Genomic DNA, 12,194 nt, shown 5'->3' with positions numbered 1-12,194 from the left:
TTTTGCAGACAATGTTACATTCTTAACCTGCAGTGCTTCTGCACAGCTGTATAGCGTTAATTTCTAGCTATTTTGCTACATTTGGTTCGACACTGATATGTAACTACCCCTTTACAACTAGATTTTTATGTCTGTTTTTGTTATCAAAGTCCTGGTATTACTTGCTAAGCTGTCAAGTGCTGCCTATTAAAAGCAGTCCTCCAGAGCGTACATTTAGAAAAAAAGAAATTGTTGTACTAGATTGACCATATTCGATCTGCACTTGGTAGTAATAAACAACAGAATAATAAAGTACAACATGTTATCTTGTGAATACTTTATTGGGCAGCCTTACTTTTATCCATACTACTCGTGATGGGCAGATCCAAGGGCGGAGTGGGGGAGGGGGGGAAGAGATGCACTTCCCAGCCTCACTCGGGAATGGTGTGAAAAACCAGTTTTTATTTTTTAATGATAAGTTAACAGAATTGCATTGTGAAAAAGTACCGCCCTCTTATGGGGTCACCAATAAATCTGTCCCTGCGTGCACATAACGAATCCTCTGCCTTTATAAAGTACAAACCCCTCTCCTTCCCTGCAGAACCTTTTTTGGAATAACTTGGGCTGTGTGGGATTTCCAGCTAAAAAAAAATATTCGATTTTCACTTCCTTGAATTTACATACATAAAACCAAAACAAGAATTGCTATTTCGGGATGCAATTTAGCATACTGAATAACTAAGTAATGGGTATGCTTCTCTGCAACTTTATCGCATCATTCGGGCTTGCAATACCTATGGGGCTTGTATATGTATGTGCAGCTCCATGTGCATGCAGTCACTCTCTCTTAGATCGTACATTTCTGTCCAGCTTTACCTTGATCCACAGTATGCTACTCAGGTGCATTAAAGAGTGTTGTAAACGTGTACGGTGCTCTTTTAAACTTTGATGTTGTGCGATTGCATGAGTCAGCACAAATGTTTCTCTTATTCTTGTATTCAGCAGTAAAAGGTAACCAAACTCGTGGTTTTATAATTATTCACTCTGTCTTTCCCTTTTCTCCTGTGCCGATATTCTAGCACGAGAGAAGCATTTTTCTTTCCAGCTTATGTTGTTCGTATCTTTTATAGTAACTGAAAACTTGCAATTACATGTCCCCCTTTCAATCCGATTTAAAGCTGGGGACGAATCCATGACTTGCTCTTTTTCTCCCTTTCCTTCCCCAGAAATTGTTTGATGGATTCCTGGAGCGTTTTGACGCTAGAGAGATAATCATCAAAAAGGTGCGTTTTCTTCGCATTTTATTTGCCTTGTGGTTGTAGACATGTGAACCCAGAACAGGCACCGTCCCTTCTGTATAGCAGGTTTAACAATAACGGTTCTCCTAACTTGTAGTTAGCTGGAATCGGAGTAGAGGGGGCAGTGATGGCATTGAGGGAGGATTGTGGTTCAAGATCTGGTGTTGTGCATTTCTCAAAAAAAGGAATTGCCTGCCATTGCAATTTTGTGACCAGGCTTGGGGTGCTGCCTGATACCGGTCTTCAGAGGCAACAATGCATCCTCTCACTGGATCCGGATTCGTCAGCCTAGTCTAGTACTTGGCTATCACCTCCTATGTGAATATGAAGATCAGGCCTTTGAAGCAGCGGATGGTGCTAAGAGACTGTGACTCCAGACAAGCTGTTATTGGAACCTGAACTTGGCAGCATTCAACGCTAGAACCTTATCTAGAGACGTTAGTTTAGCAGTACTGTTTGAGGAACTAGCTGGTAAAATCAGATCTCATAGGGCTTAGCGAATTTAGGAAGACAAATAAAGTGTATCAGTGATATAGGGTGGGCACATACTATGCTGTCATGGTTTAGCAGACAAATGAGAACTAAGTGTGCGATTCCTATCATTAATGATATAGCTGGCAACATAGAATGATTTTAGAGTATTAAGGAGAGGGTGGTAAATATCATAATTAAATGCATGCATCTAGTTATGATGACCAGGTAGCTGAAAGCTTTTGTGAAGACATAGAATCTTCATTGGGTAAATTAATACACTTCAACGTAGGGGCCATCAAATAAATCAACATACTATAACTACTCATTCCTGTCGTATTACCCCCAATAGGTGTGTGCATGTGTGCATGTATAAAAAAAAATAGTTGCATAACAGCTGTATCTTACTCGTACTCACCTGCGGGCAGAAATTTGAAAACTAATATGAAAGGTTCAAGTTAAATTGACGGCAATACACAAAACTATGGAAATCAAAGTGATATGTGTAATTTTATGAGACAGGAAGAAGACAGAATGGAACCGTCTGCAATTAAATTTTTTTACTATAGTAGTCAAAGACAACTGTTCTTTCTTTTTTTAAAGTGATTCAGGCACCAACACGAAGAGCTTATGAGTAGAGATGTGCGAATATCGAAATTTTTAAATACCTATCGAATATGAATATGAGAAAAAAATGCCCTTGAATGCTGAATATCTCATCAGTGAAAAAAAGAAAGAAAGGAAAATAGGAAAGCAAGCATTTTCTTGTTTATTTCACAATTCACACAATATTTACAAATAAAGTTAAACTAGATTTGCACAGAAGTGTGCACTCTACGGAAAAATTTAGCATAAATTTTATGCAGGATTCCGTATGCCAGTTTTCTGTACAGGAAGAACCTGCACGAAACCTGGCAGAGCTGTCACATTCTGCAGTGAATTAGAAAATTTTCGCTGTAATCTTTAATTTTCATATATTTGGAAAATTTCAGAAATCATTTTTATGAGCATGAATTTCATAACAGACATGTTAAATTCATATTCGAAATTTCGAGCATTCCCAAACCCATATTTGTTATTTTTCCTGCATGAAACACCAGCTGTCAATTCTTTTTACAAGGATATGCAAAATTTATTACACTGTGTTATAATTTATGAATATAGTAACATTGAAATGCCAGTGTTAATCAAACTCCTATAGTATAGTAGAATAAGTTTCTATTTCCAAGATGCACATTATGCCTGAAATTGCACAAAGAAACATTGATAGCATTGCTGGTGGCTAAACCTGGCTAAATAAATATAGCAGATGATACGCTACTCCTTCATTGTTTCACAAAATATTTATTGATCTCACGTTATGGTAAAATTTGGACTTTTTGGTTTAAACTGACAAAAACCTAAAAAAGTTATCTTGAACTCACCGAAAAAAGTCAGTATTCTGGCATGCAGTAAATGACTAGATGGCAGAACAATCCAACAATGAAATGTGAGCAGTGTTTTTAGAAGCAAACTTCTAGTCTGCAAACTTGTCTGCCAGCTGGCTATCTCATTTAACCCGCATTATTTCTTTAATGGTGGTAGCAATTCCTCCTACAAGCATGGTTTCAAGGAGTATCATAGTCACGCTGATAACTGGTAGAAAACTGCACTTGCTAAAGAAAATGCCTAAATATGCTATTAGTGACTTTCAGTACAGAATGTTGCATATTCAATTGCAGAAAAAAGTTAGTAATTCATTGTTTGAAAATTTTTCCCCCTTTCTTTTTGATAAAGTAACCTTGCTTTGTGAAATAAACGTCAAAAATAGCCAGCCAAATTAAAAAAAGAAAAAAAGAAATACTATTCAACTCCTGGCTGCATGGCAGATCATCCATATCACTTCGCAAATCATCTTATTTGCGAAGTGAAGAATGCTAAGTTCACCCCAAACAATGAAACCGCTGCTAGTTGCTGTGCAGTCTTAGAAAAAGCTGTGAGTTCTATTTGCAGAAAGTCGTGTCTGAAATGGTTAACGATAGGACCGGAATAAAGAACAATAAATGGGCATGGTTAGGACATGTAATGCGACGGTATGATAAGTGGTGGTCGCCAATGGTAATGGTTATGATTCTAGGAAAAGGCACAGGCAAGTATAGCAATGGGTAGCAGAAAGATAGGTGGGCGCATAAGATTAGGAAGTTTGCCAAGATTACTTGGATTTAGCTGGTTAGCTGGCACAGGACTTTGTTACTATAACTGGAGGGATAGATGGCAGGCCTTGGCTCTGCAGTTGGTTTAGTCAGGCTAGTGAAGCTGATGAGTGGGTGGCTGGCATGGCCATGCACTGAGGTACTAATGGTTTGTTTCGTAACATTTTGTGTGGTCAACGGGCACCAGTTTTTGTTGTTGTTGAGAAGTATAGTTTTAGTGCACAGTTTTTGTAGAGTGCTTTGCTATTGGTGCATTTATCCAAAACTACATAAAAAAAATTGATCACTTCTCTAAGTCTGTTTGAACAGGGCATTTAAAATGAAATTTAATCCTTGGTTATCGTCTCGAATCTATCTCTGATAATGGCGGCGTAATACAGCTTTGGTAATGCTTTTATATTTCTTGCACAAGTAATAAAGCTATACGGCATTGGAATGTAATACAGGACTAATAAGTTTGTGAGCCAACAATGTGTGTTGACGCATCTGCTCTTTTAAAATAATGGATTATGTAAACAAAACTAATTGCAGTTGTATTGCTAGTCAGTGGGGTGATTAGAATCACCCTAGTTGGAGGCCGTCTACTAATGCAATATTTTTTTATTTTTACGCTCTAAAGTTGGTATTTTTAACAATGTGGATATTGTTTAGTGACAAGTACGGCCAGCTGTGTTTCAGTAAGTCTGCGAGGTTTATTTTGTGTTGCTCTCCTCTGATAGGTCATTGAGCAGCTGGACCTGATTATTGAGGTCCAACCACCTACAAGAGAGTCACATGGGCCTTATATGGTAAGCCACCATTTTGTAAAAAAATTACACGTGTGCCCATTGTGTGTACATTGAGTATACATATTTGAAATGCAATCCAGTATTTGATTTTAGTTAGCCTTGCCTTTACTTCATGTTAGCAAATTGCTTGCATTGCATATGACATTGGCTGGCTTTATTTTGTGTCTTCCTTTATGCCACTTGGCACAGAGAAAAAAAAAAATCACTCTGAAAATGTTGAAAAAGCACCCCAATAGTTGAAAAGGGCATGAATATCAAAATAAAGCACCAAATAAAAATAATTTAGACGATAAAAAATACACTCCGTTTTCTTAGGTGTACAAATGTTCCGGGGCTATCTTCAGATTCCTTCTATTAGTGCGGTTTGGAAGCAGTGGCCAGCATTCAGTCCTCGTGGCGTTTGCGAGTCTGGCTTGCTTTTTCTCCCAACTGCACGAGCAAAAAGCAGTGAAGCCAGGTTTACTAAGCAACTAATATGTTATGCGGTGAGGTCAATTTTGAGGGCGTTGCATTATCAATAACAACATTGCTAAATAAACGGTCATTTTCTATTCACTTTTCCTTTGCTCATAACACAGCTTGCAGTTTCCTGTTTTTGGAATTCTTGTGGTTTACGCCTGGCACAGTTTGCAGAACGGGTTGTAAAGGGCGGCAGAGTGCAATCTAGTTTGCCGTCAATATTGAAAACCTGCTTTAGGAGCTCTTTTCTGAAAGCTTGGTGCTCAACCCGTACTCGATGTTGCCGAAAGGGCTTTGCACTTGTTGAAGTTCTTCCCTGAAGGAGCCCCTTCAAGTGCCTGGGCTTTCCTTGTTGCTGAAGTCCTGTCATGGGTTGCCGACACCCTAGTGACTGGAAATAAATCATCGGATATGCATAGTGAGGATGCACAACATCTCAAGAGCGAGCTGAATGCTTCGCTTGGACCTTTAATTAGGTTAGGTTCCAGGCAGATACTTGCGTACGCATTCCAACGCACAGAAATTTTCATTTGGCTGTGTGTTGAAAAGTATATTCATATATAAGTGATGGTCTGTGGGCTAGTCCTGAAAGAGTTTGCCTAACAATGCATGCTCGTGTGATCTGCTTGCATATGTGTTAGAGTCATCAGTGTATATCTCATTGGTGGTGCCTGTCCTTCCAAAGCAGCGGATAATTCTAGCGGTTCTTTGCCTATCGTATTCAAGTGGGAAAATTAGAATTATCCAAATTAGGGCCAGTCTGCATTTGACATCATTTATCTTACAGTACTGTTCTCTCCCGCTAAACTGAAATTGTCTTCGCCGAGATGAACAGTAGCGAAAAGGGCTTTTTTTGTACTGTGCGCGATGCATCGTTTATGATAATGGCAAACTGTGGTTTGCACGTGTTTAAAGGTTTTTGATAGCTACTTAAATATTTGATTCACTGAACAAATGAAACGGTGTATGTTCAAATTGTTATGAACAATTAGAATCCATTCTCATGTTCTCGAATAGTCTTGGAGCAATTTCCGTGAATTTTAAACAGGACATGCTATGGTTTTTTTTTTACAACTACTTCAAAAGTGACCTTCTCCAATGCCCAGCAGTATGCTGGCATGATTGGTTTGTGTGGGATTAAAGGTTGTTATATTTTGACAAAAATGCATTTCTGGGATTTTTGAATCGCATTATTAGTGGTAAACATGCCCTGACAGTGCTAGTGACAGCACTTTTGTGTGGTGGTGAACTGTGCTAAGTAAAGGAATCTAGACATTAAACTTTTCGGCACACGTTTTCTTCTTTGCAGTGATGCATGATATATATCACTGTACATAAACCAGATGCAATATCGATTTTTTTTCTCACATGCCGTTTTGGTTTCAAAAGCTAAATGGTGGCTGTGCCGTCAAATATCGCTGTAGGTCATGTGAGGGAGCGCAAGATTGTGAGTTTAACCTCTGTGTGGTCATTTAAACTCATTGCAAGGTTGAATCCAGCATGCCTCGAGAGCCAGAATGACGATGAATGAAGAAACAGTGATTATGCGCGCAGTAGAACCCTGCTACGGTAAATTCAGATATATACATAGTAAAAACACGGATGCAGTAAAAGGAAACTGAAATCCCAGTTCATCTTCCATAGATGACTATGCATTTTTGCGCCTTTATAGCACGGACGTTTTTGATAAAAATTGATTAAGTTGAACCCCTTTATAAGGGACATGCACCGGAAGGTAGTTTTTGTCTCTTATATGAGAGGTCCCTTAAAAGCAGGGTACCATGTTTACATTTTCTAACTAGACCTTATTTCAGCGCATGCATCCTACGGCTAAAATAAGCAAAAAAAGAAGGGGTACAACATGTCGAAAAAGCGTTATTATAGCTTTCATTTACATACTGCATTTGCTTGGTGGACCACCACACCGACCACACCTTACATGATGTCGGCCAGGGACCCTACTTCCGTATCCGACATTATAACACTGTGCCAGAGGTTTGACGAGCTACGAAAGCAACATGCTTCTACGCGGCGGGCTGCCACACCTGCCGGCATTGCTGGCTTGGCACTGGCTGCGCCGTCTGCGGAACAGTCTCAATTTATGCAGAATATCCAAGGCTTCATCCGCGAAGAAGTTGCACGCCAGCTGTCCCTTCTCCATCCAGTTCAGCCAACCGTCTGCACTTCGCAATTAGCGCCGGCCAACGCACCATCCATCTCGCCGGCTATCCGCCAAGTTATCGAGGAGAAAGTCGCCGAAGCGCTGCCTTCTAGTGTTCCCATCGCTCCTGTGCAAGCCCCACTCACTTACGCTCAAGTAACCGCTGGAACGCGCGGTCCGCTTCCAACGTCGTCTTACCAGAACGGCCCTACATTTTATGCTCCACCTCGTTTCATGGCCCCTCAGTCTCCGATCGTTCGACCGCGACGCCGCATTACGAACCCATGGCGAACCGCCGACAATCGCCTAATTTGCTATGCTTGCGGGCTCCCGGGTCACGTCGCTCGCCTTTGCCGTCAGCGCCCGCTTCATCCTGAGAACACAGTCCGTCAGTACCACTACGATCCCGAGCCGCCCTTGAGCAACGTCTCTTCTGGATCGTCTCCACCTCGGGCTCAGTACTCGACACGCCGTTCGCCTTCGCCTCGCCGACGTTTCATTTCGCCAATGCTCCGGCGACAGGGCCCTACGCAAGGGGAAAACTAAATGCCGCAGTTCCGGAGGCAAGAACTGCGCGTTTGACGAACTCGTTAAGTCCTCCGCCTTCTCCCGCCAACGTCATTGAAGTGTTCGTAGAAGGTTTTCCCGTTCTTGCGCTGGTGGATACAGGTGCTGCCGTTTCCGTAATTAGTGATGCCCTTCGCCGCAAAATTCGTAAGGTCACGACGCCGCTTTCTGCCTTTTCGCTTCGTACGGCCAGTTCAGAGCGCATCACCCCTGTGGCAGCGTGCACGGTACGAGTTTGCATTAAAGACATTACGTATCTCGTCGAGATGGTGGTGCTTTACGACTGCTCCCACGACATCATCCTTGGCTACGACTTTCTGTCAACTCACAGTGCTGTGATTGATTGTGCCCATGCTGAAGTTGAGCTTTCCCCTGTGTGTGTTTCCCTGTGTGACCCGCCTGTGCGCCCTGCTAAACTCCTTGTAGCTGCAGACACCGACATTCCTCCCTTTTCTTGTGTTCTCGTTCCCCTTATTTCGACATCTGCCCTCCCTAGTCCTGTTCTCTTTACGCCCAAACTCGCCTCCGCCCACCATAACCGCCTCCTTCTTCCTTTCGCCGTTCTAACAATTTCTGATGGCAGCTGTGTCATCTATGCTTCCAACCCTTTTCCCTCCCCAACGGCTGTTCTTTGCGGGGAGTGCCTCGGCTACATTGAAGAGCTGGACCATGATCGCACTTACATGTTCTCCGAACCTGAAGTTTTTCCTCACGTCGCTGCCCTGACGTCTTGTGCTTCTACGAGTGATGAGCTTCCTGTCGACGCTCTTCATCGAGCCATCACGACCGACCTTCCGTCCGCCCAACGGGACCAAATAGTCGCCCTCCTTCAGCGCTTCAGTGCATCTTTTGACGTGTCCCAGCCTTCTTTTGGCCGTGCCTTGACCGTTTCTCATGCAATCGACACTGATCCTCGTGCTCCCCTGCGGCAGCGACCATATCGCGTGTCGCCCACTGAGCGCCGCGTCATTCGTGACAATGTCGCCGATATGCTTCAACGGGGCATCATACGACCATCTCATAGCCCTTGGGCCTCCCCCGTAGTGTTGGTGACGAAGAAAGATGGCACGATCCGCTTCTGTGTGGACTACCGGCGTCTGAATAAGATAACCCGCAAAGATGTTTACCCACTACCACGAATTGACGACGCGCTAGATTGTTTACAAGGAGCGGAGTTCTTTTTGTCGCTAGATTTGCGCTGTGGCTATTGGCAAGTACCGATGGCTTCCGCTGACCGCCCGAAAACAGCCTTTATCACTCCCGATGGCTTGTATGAATTCAATGTGATGCCGTTCGGACTGTGCAACGCCCCCGCCACCTTCAAGAGAATGATGGATAACATTCTCAGTGGGCTCAAATGGGAAACGTGTCTTTGTTATTTAGATGACATTGTCATTTTCTCGAAAGATTTCCCTTCCCACCTTCTGCGCCTTCAGCGTGTCCTTACGTGCCTTACTGAAGCCGGCCTACAGCTCAACTTGAAGAAATGTCACTTTGCCGCTACCAAGCTCACAATACTTGGTCATGTCATATCCAAGGATGGCGTTCTACCGGATCCTACCAAACTTCGTGCCGTCGCAGACTTTCCCAAGCCCACAACCTTGAAAGAACTTCGAAGTTTTATCGGTCTATGTTCGTATTTCCGCTGTTTTATCCGCAACTTCGCCAGTATCATCGCCCCTTTAACACAACTTCTCGCCGGAGGCCCGAGCCTCTCCTCTTGGTCACCAGCCTGTGATGCTGCGTTCAGTACACTACGCCGTCTACTGGTCTCTCCCCCTATACTCTGCCATTTTGGCCCTGCCTGCTCGACCGAAATACACACTGATGCAAGCGGCGTAGGTCTGGGCACTGTTCTTGCTCAACGGAAACCTGGATATTCAGAGTATGTTGTCGCGTACGCTAGTCGTACCCTCACGAAAGCGGAATCGAACTATTCTGTGACCGAAAAGGAGTGTCTGGCCATCATATGGGCCATTACCAAGTTTCGTCCTTATATTTACGGTCGCCCATTCTACGTTGTTACCGACCACCACGCGCTCTGTTGGCTATCCTCCCTCAAAAACCCCTCCGGCCGCCTCGCCCACTGGGCGTTACGTCTTCAGGAGTACGATATCCACGTCATCTATCGATCTGGACGCAAGCACACCGACGCTGATGCCCTTTCCCGTTCACCGCTTCCTAACGACTCGACGGCTGGCTTCGTTTGTGCCTACGATATGTCGCCGCTCAACATTACCAACTTGAAATCTGAGCAGCAGAAGGATCCATGGATATCCTCCCTCTTAACATTCCTGTCTACGCCCACAGAGCTGTCTCCGTCACGTGCACTTCGTCGTCAGGCCCACCACTTCGCCACTTGTGATGGACTTTTATACCGCCGCAATTATCATCCTACAGGGCGAAAGTGGCTTCTCGTGATTCCGCGACATCTCCGTGCTGAAATCTGCGCCTCTTTCCACGCCGATCCCCAATGCGACCATGCAGGTGTCATGAAAACCTATGCTCGACTGCGTATGAGATATTACTGGCGCGGCATGTACCGCTTCATTCGTCAGTACATCCGATCCTGTACCGCCTGCCAACGTCGCAAGAATCCATCCCCTCAGCCAGCCGCTCCGTTGCAGCCATTGCCTTGCCCCAGCCGCCCTTTTGACCGTGTCGGTATCGATCTGTATGGCCCGCTTCCGACCACGTCGGCTAACAACCGCTGGGTCATCATAGCCGTTGACCACCTAACCCGTTACGTGGAAACATCGGCCTTGCAGTCTGCCACCGCACGGGATGTTGCTTCGTTCATTCTGCATCGCCTCGTTCTTCGTCACGGCGCACCGAAAGAATTGATCAGTGACCGCGGACGTGCGTTTCTTTCCGACACTGTCGAAGCCCTCCTCAAACAGTGCCAGATCATTCACCGGAGCACCACAGCGTATCACCCCCAAACGAACGGCATGACTGAGCGATTTAATCGCACTCTTAGTGACATGCTAGCCATGTACGTTGATAGCGCTCACTCTAATTGGGACCAAGTGCTGCCTTTCGTAACGTACGCCTACAATACGGCTACGCAGACTACGACTGGGTTCTCCCCCTTCTTTCTTTTATATGGTCGTGAACCCACGTCCACCATGGATACTATCGTGCCCTACCACCCCGACGCTTCAGAGACCACTCTACTGTCTGAAGCGCACACATTTGCCGAAGAATGCCGACAATTGGCGCGCTCCTTCGCAACGGAGAACCAGGCTCAACAAAAGCATAACCGGGACCCTACAAATCCAGCGCCTTCACATCCCTCAGGTGCCCTCGTTTGGCTCTGGGTGCCTTTCTCTGCACCCGGCCTCTCATCCAAACTCCTATCGCGCTATCATGGACCTTACCGCATTCTCGAACAATCTTCTCCCGTCAATTACGTAGGAGAGCCCTTGAGCCCATCCCCAGATCATCGCCGCCGCAGCCGAGAAACTGTACATGTCGACCGCCTCAAGCCGTATTATGATCCCCCTACCCTTTCCTCACCATGAGTCGCCAGGATGGCTCCTTTTCCGCCGGGGGGTATTGTAGTAATCCCGATCGCCATCAGCTCGCGCGCCAACCCGAAGAGGTAGACGAAGTGGAGCCGGAGCCTTTTTGGGACTGCACTGTTGATTCGAACGCTACCCCCGTCGCTTTGGTTTGCGGACGTTGCTTGCGGTCTTGGTGCTCCAATAAACACCTTACATAATTAATAATGACAGCTTAGGTGTGTGTCACTTCTTTTGTTTTCACTGTAGCTGCTACTGAACCTGGGGATGAATGGTGCTGCATCTAATGTTAAAATGTCTCTTACACGCAAGACTGAGTACCAAACTTTAAGGCTAATTTGTCCTTTATAGCCAATTGTCTTCTAATGTCTGTTAAAAATGAGGTCCAATTAATGAAAGTCATAGGGCGGCCAACCATTTGGGTGAATGATGTCTCTTATACTCGATTGTCTGTTATTCAGCTGTATATTAAAGTGTATCTGGCTGCGGTGACGTACTTCCCACGAACGGACATTGCCGCAGGCCTGTTACCTAGGACCTCAACGTAAATTTTTCTTCATAGAAAAATAAAAAGGAACGTAATGACAGCGTTTTTTTCTTTAATCACTTTACCACCAGGCTCCCCAGCACTAAGGAGAAGTCAACTCTACTTAGGCCTTGGAGCCGTCAGGGAAAGCGTGCAGCTCATAGGGGAAAGAAATAAAGCTTGCTACAAACATAGAAAGAAGGTGGCGCGGTCCATTACGAAAATAAAA

General features: G+C 44.7%; 1 protein-coding gene across 3 annotated transcripts in view; it reads left to right on the top strand.

Moving 5' to 3' along the window:
- Nup188 (nuclear pore complex protein Nup188) overlaps positions 1 to 12,194 on the top strand; it is an 87,769-nt gene that overhangs the window by 1,414 nt on the left and 74,161 nt on the right. For all 3 annotated transcript variants that reach the window (XM_084589336.1, XM_084589315.1, XM_084589327.1), the window contains exons 8-9: positions 1,206 to 1,262; positions 4,660 to 4,728. In XM_084589336.1, coding sequence (XP_084445462.1) covers positions 1,206 to 1,262; positions 4,660 to 4,728 — 126 coding nt within the window. The remainder of the gene's footprint in view (positions 1 to 1,205; positions 1,263 to 4,659; positions 4,729 to 12,194) is intronic.

The sequence above is a fragment of the Amblyomma maculatum genome, chromosome 1 (assembly GCF_055883805.1).
Source record: "Amblyomma maculatum isolate TAMU_Amacu chromosome 1, ASM5588380v1, whole genome shotgun sequence".
Taxonomy (NCBI): Eukaryota; Metazoa; Arthropoda; class Arachnida; order Ixodida; family Ixodidae; genus Amblyomma; species Amblyomma maculatum.
The sequence above is the reverse complement of the archived record's forward strand: the minus strand, read 5'-3'. Positions and strand labels throughout refer to the sequence as shown.